This window comes from Thermobia domestica, chromosome 3 (assembly GCF_964235325.1).
Source record: "Thermobia domestica chromosome 3, izTheDome1.hap1.1, whole genome shotgun sequence".
In the NCBI taxonomy this organism is placed as follows: domain Eukaryota; kingdom Metazoa; phylum Arthropoda; class Insecta; order Zygentoma; family Lepismatidae; genus Thermobia; species Thermobia domestica.
In genome coordinates, this window is record NC_137456.1 from 203,982,244 (window position 1) to 204,001,815 (window position 19,572).

General features: G+C 36.4%; 1 protein-coding gene across 15 annotated transcripts in view; it reads right to left on the reverse strand.

Moving 5' to 3' along the window:
- LOC145680929 (armadillo repeat-containing protein 7-like) overlaps positions 1 to 19,572 on the reverse strand; it is a 141,575-nt gene that overhangs the window by 53,355 nt on the left and 68,648 nt on the right. For 11 of the 15 annotated variants that reach the window (XR_014130700.1, XM_081752100.1, XM_081752099.1 and 8 more), the window contains one exon: positions 7,344 to 7,511. Coding sequence is in view for 14 of the 15 variants with exons in the window: in XM_081752100.1 (XP_081608226.1) it covers positions 7,344 to 7,511 (168 nt within the window). In the remaining variant the exon portion in view is untranslated. The remainder of the gene's footprint in view (positions 1 to 7,343; positions 7,512 to 19,572) is intronic. The other 4 variants (XM_081752106.1, XM_081752105.1, XM_081752108.1 and 1 more) reach the window with 1 other exon arrangement.

The following is a 19,572-nucleotide window of genomic DNA, read 5'->3' on the forward strand; positions in this document are numbered from 1 at the left end:
TAGAAATAATTATTCTTCTTGGCCTACTTCAAGCAAGCCTTTTAATAGGATACATATAGACCATTGCCAATTGTTGGGTTTCCTGTTTTTAGTTATAGAAGATACGTTTCCCCATTGGATCAAAGTGTGGAAAGTAGATTCTACTAATGCGGCAGTTACTTTAGAATGTTTGGAAGATTTCAATTAGTTGGATTTCCAGAGTTTATTTTGACTGATAATGGACCACCTTTTAAATGTCAAAGATTTCAAGAATATTGTAGACAAAGAAATATTAAATTTTAAATACACCACCATATTCACCGGAGAGCAACGGAAGTACAGAATGAGCAGTGCAGACTTCTAAAAAATTACTGAAGAAACGCTATATTCAAAATGGATATAAAGTTAACAAGCAAGCTGTCATGCAGTGGTTGAAAGAAATTAATTACACTCTATTGCATACGCCTTTGAAGCTTATACAAACATCACCGGCTTCTTTGGTATTTTTTTTTCAAACCTGCTACCTGGTTTAATGTAAGCACTTCAGTACCGAACAAAGAGAATAAGTTGTGTGTGAATGAAGAAAAGATAGAACCACAATTAAAGGAGGGTATGAACGTTTGCGTATGAAATTACAGAACAGACCTTCCTAAATTTATTAAAGGAAGTTTTATTAGATACACAGGCAATAACACATTAGAAGTACTTGTTAATGGCTCGATACGTAAATGTCATATACACATCAAATAAGGATAGCAGATACAGTTTCAAGTCAAAATAAGGGAATGACAGAAGTGAAAAATACAAAATTATTCTGCACGAGAAGATATATTAGTGATGGTACAGGTCATTCTGAGGTGGATAGGAGGGTAGATAATACTTATTTAAAACAAGACGTTTCAGACAACTTGGAAATGGGCAATAACGATAGAGAAGGAACAGTTATGACTGACTGTTGGAGAAGGTCACAAAGAAATCGCAAACCTCCTGACAGATGGGGGTACGAATGAACATTTGTTAGAGGGGAGGAGGATGTTAGGGGCAGAATCGGGACAGAATCTGTTTTAAATTAATGCACATGCCGTTGATATATAAAAAAAAGAAGAAAATTGGAGAAGAAAGCTTGATTTGTTAGAAGTTTTTGAATTATGATTTGTGATACGTAATCGGATCATGGAATGAGAATTATGTTAAAAATGTAACATGTAATAATGATTAATAGTTAAATATATAGTAAAATTCAAACGTCGCCTTTTAAACGATATTTAGGCCATAAATCTTTAGCATTGCTAAAGTATAACACCATTCTCCTCTTCTACGTATTTTACGACACTGTTGTTATTGACTGAACAATACAAAGTCGTTACTACTCACCCCACTTTATCGCCGCACACTTCCTTACCAGCTATGGAAATCTTGTAGTGCTAAAATAGAGCCCTACAGAAGTGACTTCAGAAGGTTGCAACTACTTATTATCCAATTTATGTATATAGTGCCTAATGAATGTGAATGTAACTGGATATGTAATTTTGCTTTAGGGAAATAGTAGACACGTCCATGATGTCAATGTTGCAAAAAGAAACAATCATGATAATATTTGGTCTAGGAATTAATTCGTGCGGTTGGTACGAACACATTGAAGCTGTAGTACTAACACAAAATACATAAATACCTTAAGAAAAATATTGTCCATCGCTAGCCACCACTTTCGCCCATCTGTCAGGCAATGTACGGATTCCGTGGCGAAAGAAGTCCTCATCCTTGGAAGCGATCCAGCCAGAGACCCATGTTTCGATATCTTCTGAAGAAGTAAACCGCTGTCCAATCAAATCGTTGTTCATGCAATCGAACAAGTAGTAGTCCGAAGGAGCAACGTCTGGTGAATACGGCGGATGGGGTAAAACTTCCCATCCGACATTTTCTAAATAGGTTTTGACCGGTTTTGCGACATGTGGGCGAGCGTTATCATGTTGAATAATAAGTTTATCATGTCTGTTCTCCCATTCTGGTCGTGTTCTGGCCAGAGCTTGCTTCAAACGCATTAATTGTCGTCGATAACGTTCTCCATTCATAGTTTCACCCGGTTGCAGCAGCTCATAGTACACCACACCTTTCATATCCCACCATATGCACAGCATAACCTTTGCACAGTGAATATCTCGTTTTGGTTGTGATGGACCTGGTTCACCTGGTTTCACCCAGGCCTTTTTTCGTTTAGGGTTCTCGTAATGGATCCACTTCTCATCACCCGTAATAATTCGATGCAGAAACCCCTTTCTGCTCTGTCGTTGAAGCAGCAATTCGCAAATGGTTTTTCGTCTTTCAACGTCTCTGTCTTTCAATTCATGTGGAACCCAATGTGACATCTTTTGAATCATTCCCATGGCTTTCAAGCGTTTGGAGACTGTTGTTTGATCAATGCCTAATGCTGCTGCAAGTTGTTCCTGCGTTTGACACGAATCCTGCTCGAGCAATGCTGTCAATTCTTCGTCTTGAAATTTTTTTGGCTGTCCAGCATGGTCTTGGTCTGCCAAGCCGAAATCACCACTTCTAAACCGTGCAAACCACTTCTGACACGTTCGCTCAGCTAGAGCATGGTCACCATACACTTCCACCAAAATACGATGACTTTCAGTCGCACTTTTCTGCATGTTAAAGTAATGCAGCAGGACACCCCGCAAAAACACTTTATCAGGCACAAATTGCGCCATGTTCACTTAACTACAAACTGGTGTTGTTGACGCTTTAATCCACTGCCCTATACTACGAACGATACGCGATGACAGGGGTTTGCAACACATGTGTGGATACACGGACTGTGGGACGCTCCGTTCGTTGCGCCATCTCTTGTCCACCCGCACGAATTAATTCCTAGACCAAATAGATGGAACATCTGGTAAAACACTGTAAATCGCAACTTTTTAAGCTTAAGAGAATAACAGTCACGAATTTATATATTTATTAACTGCCACTTTACACGAACCGAAACCTTGTTACTATGACACTCAGTGAGAGTGTACACACATATAACACTCGATACTGTAAAACAATAATTTATATGTAGAATCAAAGATCTTAAACTGCAGCCTCCATACAACCTTACAAAAAGAAGCTTGATAAATAGTTAATTGCCACTATTTATACTCGAGCTGATTGAATGGAAAGAAATACTGTAAGCTCCAGCATGTTAATTTACGTAGACATTATTACGTCCATTATATTTCAATTATTATGTTAAGCTATTAACTGAGCTCGTGTTCAATGATTACGCTTATTAACTTAGTTCGGGCGATGTCTACCCGTTTGTACACGTTGATAACAAAATATTCTATCCTACTATACAGGGTGAGGCAAAAGTCCAGCGCCATCCTTCTATTTTTGAAACTGCTTAAGTAAAGATGACGAAACTTTGGATGTGATGTGGGTAATTGGGGGCGAGGCCGCACTAGATGATGCCATTTGGCATCATCGCAGCCATCTTGAAATCGGTCATTTTGAATTCAGGTCCAATATTTCAAATGGGAAGAGGGCATGCAACACATGATTTTAGGCTGGAATTTCACCAGAAATACGGATCTTTAGTTATTTTTCACCTAACTTTAATCAGTAATGAAATTTTGTGAAGTAAACATTGCATTATCATGTAATGGGTGCTGATTTGTCTTTCAGGTGATGTAACATGGCTCTCACCCGCCAAGAAAGGATTGGAATTGTTCTCATCAGTACGAAACACAGTTTCAGAGCCATCGCGGATGAATTAAATCCCCAGCATCCAGAAACGAACAACATTGCACGTTCCACAGTGCCGCGTATTTTACAGAAATTTCAAGTTTCTGGATCTGTACACAACACACAACGCACTGGACGCCCTAGGACTGCAATGGATGAGGCAACGGCAAGGAAAGGTATAGCATCCTTCGTGAAAAGCCCGAAATGCAGTACCAGATGTTTAGCTGCAATTTCAAGTATAACTCAAAAATCGATACTCCGTGTGTTGCACACAGTGCATTTTTGAAGAAATCCCTACTGGGTATCCAGGCACAGAAGGGCCCTTGACACACATGGCAGAGTTTTTAAAATACCTTTTTGTATAATGTACACTTTTGAAATAATGACATGCAAAATGACGCATTTGTCAGACTTCTGCTAACCGTTTTATTTCCGATTCAATACATCGTCATCAATACAGGAACATTGTATGTAACCCTGCTTTTCCTATGAAAATAGAATGCATGCGGTGTATTGATTTCGCATTAGATACTATCAGGACAGTCTATTAATTATGTAACGCTACAGAGCATGCGAAAGGTTTACAATTTGTTATGCTTTGTGGCAAAAGGGATTCTTTATAACAATTTACCTGTCACAAACGTTTACAATTTGTTATGCTTTGTGGCAAAAGGGATTCTTTTAAACAATTTAACTGTCACAAACGTTTAATCATTTTGTAGCATCTTACTGATCGTAAAATTACCAAAGAAAAGGAAACATTTCTAGCATATTTAAGAAAACTCGCGCTGAAGAAAAAACGGGAAAATGGGCAGTGACTATAATCTGAGTATTAGAGATTCTAATATCTGAGTATAAGGGAAAACAGGGGGATGGGCACAGAGGTAACCAGCGACAAATTTAGAAAAATATTTTAGTAGGGGCTTCTCTTTAGGAATACTTTGGGTTTAGAAATTTTAAATTTTAAGAGAAGGGGTTTGAAGGTTATGAGGAACATTTGATTCGTTTTCTATAGAAATCCTAAAATTTAGGAGGAGCTCAGCCCTTCCCCCCGGCGTAAATCCGCCATTGAAGGTAACTGTGCAACAAATTGGGTAAAAAATTGTTAAAAACAGCGCTTTTTATTTAATGGACAATACCTTACTTTCTTACAAGTTTGTGCCATCTATTAATTGCATCAGAAAAATTGCGTGAACAAATATCAGTTACCGATATTGTCCATAACAGATACGAAATGTTAAAGCAGGATGCAAATAACCACTCGTCCGGGGCAAGGGTTCATCAATGCGGACGAGTATTTATCATACCGAAGATAAGTGTATTATTTCTATTCAGGGATGTGGGCTAGTAGCTTTTCTCTTGGGCGAGTAAAATTTTATTTCTTATTTTCATTTCTAGGTTAAAGAGAACAATCTTTGAGGGAATTGGCGATAATGAGAATTGGGAATTTCTGAAAAGCGAACCAAATTACGAATGCAAGAGCGTAGCTCAGGAACAGCTGAAAGTTAGCCTCAACAGGCTTCTAAAATAATAACTTCAAAATTATGTATGCACTCAATATGACCCAACCTAAGAAAAAAATCAAAATTGCTTTATCAAAGTTTATAACCTAATATGCGTCGCATCAAATGAATATCAACAATATAGTGCATAGTAGATCGGTGTGATGGTCAAGGGTACCGATTTCTCTGTAAATCTGGGGGGGGGGGGCATTCAGATGCAGAAGGTATATATATCTATGAGGATTTTCAGACAAATTGCATTCAAATTATGTCTAATGCGTATTGTATATTCATAAATACAATAAGGGGGCCCACATGAGCTTTGGGGGGGGGGGGGGCAGGATCGGCGCCCTTGGTGATGGTAGGATGTGTGAAACAATCACGTTATGGTAAAGAATAAAAGGCAATCTGACTTTAAAGGAAAAATCGTCTGTGATCGCCTCTTCTCAATAAAACGGAAATAGATGCTAGGAAACCCGATATTCAATTGTCTCCAGAAAACATACAAGAAGCAAAGCAAAACAAACATGGCAAGCCTAACTAATTCTGTTCCTCTACTTCTGGCTCTCCTCTTCAATACTTGACAATACCCTCCTCTTCGATAGGCAGGTTAGCTTACCCTCAAATATGTTGTAAATGGTGGGCCTACCTTCTAGATGACAGACGACAATCTTGGATTTGATTTGAGCTAGCTACATTAATCATTTGGCATAAGAGATTTTCACTAAAAAGCCATCGGCGTCGGTACTGAATCAGCCAGCTCTTCTTAATCTACAAATTGCCGATTTTGATCTAAGTGGCTATCGTCGCAACGCAAAGTATTCCCCAAAAGTGTTGTAAATGTTCTATTCTCAATATTTATCAGTTGTAACAAACCAAAAGAGTATTGTAAGCTAAGGATAAGTAAAAATTAAATTTCATAAAAACTAAATATCCAAATAGCAAGTTGTTTTCTTCTGTTATTTTTTCCCAGAGACTATACAAAAGGTGCATAATCCAAAGGTCATTTGGATCGTTACTGATGTTAGAGTTCGGCTTCAACCTTTCTACCTCTTTAGTCAGTCTATTAACTTTCTCTGTATTAGAGTAGAATGAAAGTGCTAGGATCAAGAGGTAGACAAATGAGTACGCGAAACGAAGGAAAGAGGAATAGCTGAAATTTCAAGAATGAAGCTCTCCAATTTTATACCTATCCACAAAATACATGCTAAAACATGTAGTCACAAAACTAAAGTATATTGAAGAAGTAATTTTAAATTTACAGTAATTCAAGTAATTTATTGTTCAAGTACTTTTCCAGTAATTTAAAGATTTATGAAGTGCACTGGGTATCCAAACGGCTGGGTCTGGGTATCCAAGTACTAGGCCCGGGTATCCTTTTGGATACAAAAAGGTAGCTTAAATAGTGACTTCCCAGCCTTTTTCCAAGATGGTGTGCCTCCTCCTTACTATGTATTATGTGTCAGGGAGTGGTTGGATGCACAGTTCCCGGGCCACTGGATTGGTCGTTGAGGGTCAATTAAGTGACTACCCCGTTCGTCCGACCTGATACCCTTAGACTTTTATCTGTGGGTCCATCTCAAAGCACTTGTTTATCAAGAAAAAAATCACGATCTCCGACACTTCGAACAATGAATCAGGCATCCTTGTGACTGTGACGCCGAAATTGTTATTACGTGTCCATCAGGACTGGGAAAAACATCTTATATTATGTGTAGCACACAATGGGGAACAAGTACAACATATCTTGTAGGATCCTACATTGCAATGTTTATTTCACAAAATTTCATTACTGATTAAAGTTAGGTGAAAAATAACTTCATATTTGTATTTTTCATGACATTCTAGCGTAAAATATTGTCGCATGCCTCTTCCCATCTGAAATACTGGACCTGAATTCAAAACGGCGAATTTTAAGATGGCCACCATGATGCCAAATGGCATCATCTGGCGTGTCCCCACACCAATTACCTACATCCAAAGTTTCGTCATCTTTCCTCAAGTCGTTTCAAAAATAAAATGGTGGTGTGGGACTTTTGCCTCATCCTGTATTTTGAAAATCTTTTAGCAAAACTACTCCCAATCTGTCAATACTATTTGTAACTTCACAATACTATGAAGTACAATACTCACCAAGACATAGGTTGCATAATCCACTCAAACTAAATTGTGTCAATGTAGCGGACTCTTCCGAAAGATGATCCAAAAACAAATCAATTACCTTCAATTTTCTTAAATATTCATAATTAATAGGATCATAAGCAAAGTTCGCTAGATTTGCAAGTATTTGTTCTTTTACTTCTGAAAAAAAGAGAGAGAGAGAGAGAGAATCATTATTACAGTATATGATAGAGTAGTAAATGATTATTATATAATACTACAGTACTGCTTACATCTGCCATAATGTTATGTACATTAACAATAATTTGTATTATACGTCTCTAAAGCTAACAGGGTTACCATTACAAATCAAAAATTCAAATAAATGTCATGTACGTAATTTTACTTTAATTTTCTTTAATTCTATAATTAAGTTTATTAGCATTTTCGGACATATGTGTTAACTAGTATAAAAGTTCGCAGTAATTATACGAACACAAGTACTGAAATATACGAAATAGATAACAGTAATACATAGAATACAATATTTAAACAGATACATAGCTTTTGCATTACGTAAATATAGTTCGTTACTCACACTTATAATCATCACACTTCAAAATATAGTATGAAAATGAACGCGAAATATTAATAAGGTAGGGTTCCCACTTATTTGGAGAGCACGAATTCTCTAACCTTTCCAGGTTATTATTTACAAATTTCCAGATCTACATATTATGTAAAAAAAAAATAAATAAAAAAAACTACATTTTCCCGACCAGTAGGTTCCTCGTCTACTGTGTATGTACATGTACATTAGGGTGGGCCGAATTTCAACTTTTTTTGAAAATCGGTTCGGCGAAGCGGCTAAAGGGTGTCTTTTAGTGGGCAAAGTTTGACAGATTTTTTTCAGAATTTTTAGTCAACACCTTCATGTGTCGCATCGAGGTTTTATGGAAAATGTATGCAACCCACACTACACGGTACAATATTTCACATTTTTCGCTATGTAAAACACATATATTCCCGTCTTTTTTAGATTCAGCCTTAGAACTATACCTAATTCGCCTTTCCAAAGCCCACTTATGAGCAGTTGTTCGCTTAAATTGGCCAAATTTCAAAGCTTAAGGCAAGAAGATTGCGTTTTTTTTTATTTGTATGTACAAAAATCGATTTATTTTGTTTAGCCTAAGAGCAGAGTTTATTTACTTATTTATTATGTATTTATTTATCTTTTGCTGTAATGCAATTCATTATCAACATTCTCGATCATTTATTCTTTATCCAAAATAACCCAGAACTCACCACGAGGAGGTGACTACACTTCGAGTTCCATCCACTTTTAGTTCCGCCCTCCCACCCTGTCTAATTTTCTGCCTTGGACTTACTTGTTTGCGTCATCATCACTTACTTGCTCTACTTTTCTATTTGGCCTAGTCCGAGTGTTGGCATTTCCTTCCTAGAAATCAAGGCACAGCGTATGAATCTGTCGCGACTTGCCGGCCCACATACGGATTGAGAAGCTTGAGTCACCAAACGCACCATTCTCTCTACTGCTTGGGTATGGCATGGAAACGCAGTTATTTCTTCTCTGGGCAGTTTCACTAATCATTAGTGCAGCAATTCAAGATGCAGGAGTCATTTAAACGGAGCGCAAAAACCTTGTTATTAATAAAACTGAGATTATGAGTGAAAAAAGTATATTCAGCGCAGCTGTTCAAGAAAATGACGACATAGCCGGAAAATCTGAGAAGAGTCTTCTTCGGTGGAAGAAAAGACCAGACTCTAACGCAAGCGAAAAAAGGAAGACATTGATATCGAAGGCAGATCGAACAAGAACACTTAACAGTAGTAGAAGAACCAGGTTCAACATATTTGGGCAACGTCGTGCCGAAGTCTGGTAGTAGAGAGGACATCCCTGCGTCTATGTACGAATTTCTGGATGAAAAGTAAACTGATCTACCAACGGTGGTAGCAGTTGGCTATGACGGTACACCAATCAACACGGGAAAATTTAAAGGGGCTCTACATTGTTTAAAAAGAACTAAATCAAGAACTTCAATCGAGAAGAACGTATTTGCCTTCTTCAGGGAAATGAACTACCACTTCGTTACTTAATAAGACATCTCGACGAGGGAGCATCGGGTCCAAAAACACTTTCGGGACCCATCCGAAGAAAGCTCGACAAGTGCGAGGAAGCGCCCTTGGTAAAATACCAAGCAATAAATCTTGACTGGTTGGATGAATTCGCAAAAGTTGAAGACCTCAGTCCGGACCAACAATATTTACTAGCAATCTGCAGAGCACTTTACTCGGGATACTGTTCTTCAAACTTGGCGAATAAGAAACCCGGTCTACTGGTGCAGGCAAGTTCGCTCAACAAGGCATATCGCATTCTTCGTTTGTACATTAGCACAGCGAGATCTTGCGAGGCATTCATGTGTCTTGTACAATATATCGTCATGGTGTATTCCCGGGTCTGGTTTGCCATCCAGCAAAAGCCGTCATACTGTGAACGACCACGGCATTTATGGAATTTGGGACAGCTAGCCTAATTTCTACCCACGGAGCCTAAGCAGATAGTATTCTCTGTGTTTTCCAATAATTCGCAGTTCTTAAAAGTAAATTTTGACGCGGACGATTACTATGACATGGTGGAGTGGATGACCTTGTCCCCAGCAGAACCTTCGCTCACCAAGATGCTCTCCGACGACGAGATTGAAGAAAATATTTAGTCAGCTGCAATGCTCGGAGAAGAAATAACTACGTTACCGTGCCATACCCAAGCAGTAGAGTGAATGATGGGTTTGGTGACGCAAGCTTCTCTATCCGTGTGTGAGCTGGCAGGTTGTGATGGATTCTTAAGATGTGCCTTGGTTTCTAGCAAGGGGATGCCAATATTCGGATGGAAATAATACTATGCCATCTAGAAAAATTAAGCAAGTATGTGAGGACGCAAGCAAATTAGGCCATGGCAGAAAATTGGACAGAACTGAAGGGCGAAACTTAAGGTGGGTGGAACTCGAAGTGCAGTCATCTCTTTGTGATGAGTTCAGGGTTATTTTGGACAAAGAATAAATGACAGTGAATGTTGATAATGAATTGCATTACATCAAAAGATAAATAAATACATAAATAAATATGTATTTAATAAATAAACTCTACTCTACGCCTAAACAAAAACAAATCAATTTTTTGTACATACAAATACAAAAAACGCAAACTTCTTGTCTTAAGCGTTGAAATTTGGCCGATTTAAGCAAAGAACTGCACTGTGAAGAACTAAGTGAGCTTTGGGAAGGTGAATTAGGTATAGTTCAAGCTGACCTTAAGCCTGAATCTAAAAGAACGAGAATATATGCGTTTTACACAGCCGAAAACGTGAAATGTTGTACCGTGCAGTGCGGGTTGCATACATTTTCCATAAAACCCCGATGCCTCACATGAAGGCGTTAACTAAAAATTCTGAAAAAAATCTGGTCCACTTTTAGATCAAAATCTAAAACACACCCTTTAACCGCTTCGCCGAAAAGTTGAAATTCGGCCCACCCTAATGTACATACAATATATCTGGGTACAGAACTTTAGCAAAATGAACTACTTTATTTTATAAAATATCTTCTACTAAATACCGGGTAAGGCAAAAAGATAAATGGGTTCTCAGAAGTAAAAATACATACTTAAAACTCCCTGACTTTGACAGATTTTTTCAGCTTTTCATGAAATTTCTGACTTTTCCAAGACTTTTTACGAGTAAGTTGAATTCTCTGATTTTTCCAGTTTTTGGGGTTTTACTTCAATAATATAGCAAGAATTTTCCGACAGCAGCCCGCGTAAAGCGTTCGCAGACTTTTGATTAAACTGAATGTTCTTTCTATGTTGAATCAATGAAAGAATATTCTTTATATGCTGAGGTAGCTTGTCATAAAATATCATACAACTGCTCACTGATAATCTTATGAATATATATTAAATTGTTAGTTGGATTGAAGTTTAATGTCCTTTCAGCACCGAAGCTATTTGAGTCATGAACGTACAACTTAACGTAGAATCCGAATCACATGAGTCCCGGGCGGAAGGCATGTATGCTAGCCATATATAACAACGAGAGAGCACTTCAGTATATTTGAGTTCGATGTCTTACTACAATTAAGTCTCTAAAATTAGTAAATACTAATAAATAAATATTTATATTTTCTATCTAATCATGTTATTTCTTACATATAAATACAGGGGACTGTCAAAAATTTTACGATATGTAACTCGTCTAGGAATGTTCCTTCCTATCTAGGATACTTTTCTTAATTTACCTAAGAATCCCCAGCATTTTATACCATATTTAATATGCAAATAAAAATGCAGTATAGTAGAAAGATATAACGGCATCCATATTTAATATGACTAACACGTTCTTCCTATATGAGTTGACTGTTAATATAAACTTCCAAAACTTTTTTAAAAATTGAGTGAATCCAGATAAATGAAGTATTTAAAGTTACTTCTGGTAAAGCTTCGTGTAGTTTTGATCTTAAATTGTAATTCACATTTTCTTTTTTTTTTTTTTTTTTTTTTTTCCACTTAATTTTAGTTTGCTTTGGCAAAACAATTGTCTGTTTACTTTAGACTCTACCTCAGTAAAATTAGATTTAAACTTCGAAACAATTCTGAAAATCTAGATTTTTGTGGAGGCCTTTATTTTATGTCCACAGCATATCCTGCAAGGTACTTAGCTTTCTTTTCTGAAAGGGAGAAATACTAATTTTTTGCAATTACCTCGTAAATTATCGATTTTCTGAAGAAAATAGTTCGAGAAAAATTGTACTTTATAAAATTCTTTAAAAAGGATCCTTAGGCTTTTTTTTCTTCGTAAAATCAATTGTTTCAAAGATATAAGCCGAATTATGTCTGAACAGAAATAGCACACACTACTATAACCCTATATATAAAAATGACTTTTCGTTTGCTTGTTGGTCCGGTACACAAATCTAAGTTGTTTGCTTGACACACTTCTAAACCATAGTCTGGAAGAGACCATAGGCTATTTAAAATTTTTTGATGCGTATCCTAAAGCGGAAGGAGATGATTTCAAAAGGGAAGAGGTAGTTTATCTTATATATAAAAAAATCTTTATTTGTTTGTTTATCTAGTATACAAACCTCACACTCTTTGCTTGATATACTTCTAAGTTACTGTATCGAAAAGACCAAAGTTTGGAACAGGCAGTAACCTACTTAGAATATTTTGATGGCCCTAATGAAGGAATAAAAGTTCAAAGGAGAAGAGATAGTTTAAGATTTATGCCAAAAATAGAATATCTCACGACCTCCCTCATGTTAGGGAAATGAAACTGTTTGTAAATTCATTTTTAAAAACAAGTTGAGATACCCCTAGGGCCGAGGGAAATAGGGAAGGATGTGACGTAAATCAATTGAGAAAAACCGATATTAATATCGAATCTTTCGAGTCGCTGAGGTGAATAATGGCACTCTCGATGTCATCCTAGGGCCGAGAGAAATAGGGAAGGACGTGACGTAAATCAATTGAAAAAAACAGGTATTAATATCGAATCTTCCGAGTCGCTGAGGTGAATAATGGCACTCTCGAAGTCATAGACCTCATCTGCGTCGGGGATGACAAGAGCTGGAAAATAAATCACCGAGATTAGTGCCGAATCCATAGTTTCCGGAGTCTCTAAGCTGATTGGTGGCAATCCTGATGACATTTAAGACCAAGTTTAGTAAAGAACATGCATGTTGCTGGCATGGGAATTGACAAGAGCAACGCTTCGTCGTTATTTATATTACTCAGTACCCAGCGAGTTTTCAAAGTTTCCCCCAAATCCACTTCCAAGTCCCAACCAAGTGGAACAGGAGTGGGCTAATTTAATCACACGCGAATTTCCCTTTCAGAATATTAACTATTTACTTATAACATTTTTTCCTTCTGATGCTTATTTTCCAGATATTTTGCAGTTTCAAGTTAAAAACATCACTCTATCATATACATAATTCGGTCCAAATCTTTCAAACGATTGATTCTACGACAAAAAGTCTAAGGACCTTTTTTGTATAGAATTTTATAAACTACAATTTCTTCATAAATATTTTATAAATTACAATTTTCCTCACAAAGATAGTTTCGTCATATTGCAAAAAATTTACCTTTTCTCCCTAAATAAAAAATCCCATGGTTCAAACCATGGTTCATGGTATTTTATCTGTAAAAATACCTTAGACAGGGACGCATCATTTACGACCATGTGGAACTATTAAGTTCAGTTCGATTTCATTCAATTCATTATGAATTGACTTCAGTTGAATGCATTTCTTCTGCAATAATAATTAAAACATAACTTTCAAAGGAATATTATAATATCGAATTTGGAGAACTGCTTTTTCTTGACATATTTGCAGTAATACACAATGTATAGTAATTTACTGCTCAAGTATAAACGATCGTAATACTGCAAATTATGGATGCGTTAAAATATCAAATACTTTCGACAAAGTAGATATTTTCAAATATCTACGAGCAATATTAAGACCAAAACCATATTCACGAAGAAATTAAATGTCAACTAAAAGTAGGGAATTCGTGTTATTATTCAGTTTACAATCTATTATTGTCGCGAATTCTGTCGAGGAATTTGAAGCTTAAAATATATGAAACGATAGTCATGCCTGTTGCGAAACCCATGGTCGCTTACACTGACGGAAGAACGTAGACTAAGTATTTGACAACAAAATCCTGAGACGAATATTCGGACCCAAGAGGAAAGGAATTGGGAACTGCATAATTTATACTGTTTACCAAACATTGTTAGGGTCATCAAGTCTAGGATGGTCACGTTGTCAGATCATGTAGCCAGAATGGAAAGAAGTAGGAACGCTTTCAAAGTTTTAACTGGAAATTCAATCGGAAAAGAACTATTAGGAATATCTAGGATTGGAGGACAATATTAAGATTGATTTCGCAGAAATGGGAATACAAAGTAGAAACTAGATCTAACCTGCTAAGGACAAGTTAATGGAGAGCTTTTGTGAACGCGGCATTGAATCTCCGAGACCATAGAGTTAGTTAGTTTAGTTAATATATACGTTCTTTGTAACGTAAATTTTGCAGTATTAATTATTCTAATGGGTCGTACACTATTGTGAAGTACCTATTGTGTGCTTTGAGCGTAAAAACAAAAGTTAAGATTTTGTTTACTTTTAAATGATTCTACGTGTTGGATGCCATATTCAGTCAGATTTTTTCGTGAGTTTTATTTCTGTCATTTCATGACCATTAATTAGAAAAATATAACAAATATTTTTCTTATGTACGTAGTAAATTTTATCTGAAATTGAAAATTAACATACGTTATTAATTAGGTTGGAGAAAATGAAATATCCACCCCAAGTGTGTCATTTTCAAACCCCCTTCAAAAAAAGTACCTAATTATTCATAAGTAGAGGCTTTGCTTTGTATATACTTAAACACATGCAAACTATTTGCTGAGCAAAACAATATATTTACATAAAAAACCACATACGTGTTAGTTGGCGAAACTGTAACACGTATGTGGTTTTTTTATGTGAATATATTGTTTTGCTCAGCGAATTGTTTGTTTGTGTTTAACTAATTATTCAAAATAGTCGCCATCTGCAACTATACACTTTTGCCATTTTTCAGCCTAGGATTGGAATCCATTGCGAAATGAGTCTGGAGTATGCGATGTGAAGACGTCCTCAACCGCCTGTTGCACCTTCCGATCATCAGAGGTCTTCCTCCTCAAGAAGTGCTCAAAATGTCGGAACAGATGTTAGTCAGTAGACCAGACGTCAGGAAATATGGTGAATGAGGAATGGTTTCATACTGCAACTCACGGAGAGTTTGCAACGTTCTCTGAGCGACATTTGCGCGATAGCATATCCTTTGTAATGTTTTTGGATGCTTGCCAGCAAACTGCAATGCATTTCAATGAGTTTCAGCATGGTTTTGGCTTGACAAGGAAAGACATGATGAATCAACCCCACCATATATCACCATACCAGCAACAACATCTAGAAGTTTCGTAACTGTCCTGGACTTTAATCAAGATTCAACCACTTTTCTGACCATTTACGATTGTCGCAGATGAACCATTTTTCATCAAAACTGACAATACGAAGCAGGAAATTTTCCTGTATATTATTATACTCAGAGAATTTCATACCTCAAGACGGCGATTCTTGATCACTTGATTTGAAGTTTAGCGTCTCGTTCAGCACTGCAGCTTAACGTGGGATTTAACCACATAAGCTTCCACTAGGAATGAAATCCGGGTTTCCCACGACGAAGGCATGTACGCTAGTCATACAGCCACTAAGGAATTCTTAGACTGCTATTGGAGGATATCAACTCATGTGACACCCTGAGTTCATCTTTTTCACCTTACCTATTGCACGAGCCGCCGATCGACAGTGATATGGTACAGGGTGCGGCACGTAAAACAGGCCCGTAACACTTATCCGGTACGGTTTTAACTTCAGTCCCCCTTAAAACACGTCTGCAACTTCTCTCACTCGCATGAACCTGTTGACTCAATCTCCTGGTTGACTTTCGAGGACTTCTTGTCATTATCTCCTCCACCTGCATCTTTAATTCAGGTGTGCAGACAGATGGTCGTCTGTTCCTGGGAGCATTTTGAACCGATCCTGTACGCCGCCATTTTTCAATCAATTCCTGAATGGTGCTTTTTGCTGGCACAGAACGTCCTGGAAATTTCTCCCGAAACAAATTCTTTGTTTTCACAAAAGATCCAGTGAGAATGAACCCTTCAACAATGGCAACACGCTCGGGTATCGAATACGGCATTATCACACACTGACACTCACCCGGCTTAACACAACGAGGCCTTTTTCTCAACTGGTTTCGACAAGTTTCACTGGCTGCGGCTGCACGTGACTGCTGCAGGTCACGTAAGTCGACCCGACCTCGACACGCCATCTCTTGGTAGGAAGGTAGATTATTTAAGTGTTGCCAAAAACACAATATACCAGAATATTACGACGGGCCGGTTTTACGTGCCGCACCCTGTATATGCCTAACTCGTCTTCAATGTCACTTCAATGTCACGAACACTTTTCCGGGAGTCTGCTTCCCCTATGTTCATGAGGAACTTATTTGAACATGATGTTACTTGGTATCCAAGGGACTCATTTTACAATGCTTAGTCACCGGAACGAAGTTTGACAAACCAACGACAAATGGTGCATTGATTCCTATTTCTGACCCAAATGCACTGCTAATGTTTTTTGTGGCTTCCGTGCAGAATGTCCCAGTATGAATTTGTAAAGAAAACTTACTCGAAGTTGTCTATTTTCCATGGTATATTTTCTTGCGGCCCTGTTGAACAACGCACTGCCTTCTGACTATCTGGGTATCCCAGCTTGTTTGCTGTATGTGTACAGTTTTGTGACTTCAGACATGTGGGCTCAGTGCATTCCTGTGTCATGTTACTGAGGTAATTTCCTCATTAAATATCAGAGACGGACATTTCATTCGCACGAACCTAATATTGGTTGGAAGCTATTTAGAAAATCATACTCAATTTATACAACAACATCATGTTCAGATTAAATGATCTGAATAAATACCGGGACAATTACAAGCAAAATTTTATTGGCATTATCTAGTTTCGGCCAATCAGCAGCAAGCACTTGTTGACGTTTTAAGCTGCAATTTAGTGCATTCTTTTTATCCATGATTACATTTCTATGAGCAAACTGAATGTGAATTCTTTCCTCCATCTACAAAGTTTAGATAAACTATAATATATATACGCAGTGTATTGTTTCTATGCTTTAAAGAAGAAAAGTAGTCGATGAATAAGAAAAAGAGCCATTACCTTCTCCTAGAAACAAATATTCTAAATACTACGTATTCTTAATAATAAGAAGAACTGTATAAGTATTGTATATTTGAGAATATAATTATTTCAAAATCTGAAGCAAATAGTATAATTTATAATAGACCTGTTACCTTCGAGGCAACATTCCCCAAATTTGTTGAATTTGCCAAACTTAAAATGTGGAAGCTTTTTTTTTTTTTTTTTTTTTTTTTATATATATATATATATATAACTCATGATGCGGATTAAATGCTTAGTCACCGGAGGTCACACGTTTCAGAGGTTTAGTCAACATGGAAGTATACATGTCTACATCATTTTGCCCATTTAAAGTGTGTTCAAGTGTTTAAAAGACAAAATATCAAGAGTAAATTTTGATCTCAAGAAGAGCCATACCCATAAATATATATATATATATATATATATAGATAGATAGATATTTTAAAGAGTCGATATACTTGCTCCTGATCTGTTGAACTTAGATAATGTCAACGAATATTTGCTTGTAATTGTTCAAATATCTTTCTACATTTAATCAGAACTTTTCTATAATTTAAGTATGTTTTTCTAAATGGCTTTCCGTTAATAGATGACATGCATATTAGTTTTGGAATTTTTCAGACTTTGCCAAATGAGGGCAAGATTGTCCACCAATATAAGAGTTTCATACTTTTAATTAGTATGTTAGTATAAATTTATTAAAAAACAATTATTTTTCAAACTCAGGGGGCAATTTCCCCTCCTGCGCTTCCTAAATGACGTCCCTGATAGTAACATATAAGATCTATTATATTTTCTAATTAATGGGCATGAAACAAAAAATATATAAATAAAAATAAAACAAACGAACAAACCTTACTTAATATGAGTTGACATCCAACAGGTACAGTATAGTAGCATTTGAAAGAAAACAAAATCTGATTTTTTGTTCTTACGCTCAAAGTACACTGTCGGTACTGCAAAATTGCATATGATTTATTAAAATAGTTTTTATTGCAAAACTAATGTTACAATGAACGTTCACACTTGAGCAGTAAACCACCATATATTATTTATTAGGATGGGTTGCGGAAAAAGCAGTTTTCAAGTTCTATATTTTAACATCCCTTTAAAATTATCTTGTAATTATTTTAGAAAAAAAAATGCATCGAAATTAGGTAGATTCATAATGAATCAAACGGAATCGAATTGAAACTAAACAGTTCTACATTCTACATAGTCCAAATGACGAGTCTTATAGGTATTTTTACAGATAGCCAACCATCAATGGTCGCAATTGAACAGGAATTTTCTTTATGGCCACAAATGATACTATACCCTTTTCAGGGTAAGTTGGGGAAATCAAAATATAGGTCTCTACAAAAATCCAGATTGAACGAAACTTTATCAAAATTTTGTCCTGTTTTAATTTTTCTGGGCAATTTGGAATCTATGTCGGAGATAATTATGCCTATGTCATCTACATAGAGAATAAATTTATTATTTGTTATGTTTATTGGCATATCATTTTGTGTAAACCTCTCAAACTGGAATCTTGAGGGACCAGCGTCAGAAGTTGCTTTTTAAAATCAAATTTGTTCTCTGATTAATATGATACTTTCAAAACATTTATATAAAATTTCTCTAATACCGAACTTTTCTAATTTACTTCGCAGTATTCTGTGATACACACAACCTAAAGTTTTAGACACATCACACAAGATGACATAGTACGATTCCTTTTATTAGAGTAGGGGAGTATGTTACTCGTGAATTCGTTTAGAGTAGGACTACGAAGTTTTCATTAATGAATAAAATGTTGTTCTGCTGTTAGAAAATCATTTATAGCTAAACGATTCAACTACCTATTTAGGATTACGGTCTTAACGACTTACAGCTATTTGAAACTACACTTGACCCCATTTCTTTCCCTTCGGCAGCTTATTTGAATAGAACATGAAACTATAAATTTCCAGCTCATACAAGACGCTATGTTGTAAACTTCATTTTAAACAGTTCAACGTTTACTGGTAATACTGAGGAAGACAACGTTGATATCATTTTCACATATTGAGAAACATGTTATAGAAATTACTCTCTCTTCTGCTTTTCCTTGTTGGATAAGCAAGCTCCGCAAACGCTAGGCATATCCACTTGCGTTCAATAAGGAGTTTATATACTACGTTTCAACTCCGTAATATGATGGGCTCGTGAAGAACTCTACTTTTGGTATAAATATAGAATTCTCCTCCTCTTCCCTTAATGAAAGTGGCATGATAAAAACCCAGTTCGAGCCAAGTACTATGTTCAGAAAGTAATTTCAAACGATTAGCATTTTTTACATAATAATGTAACAAACAACGTCGATTTCATTTGCATATAGCTCGATAATAACCACTTAATATTTCA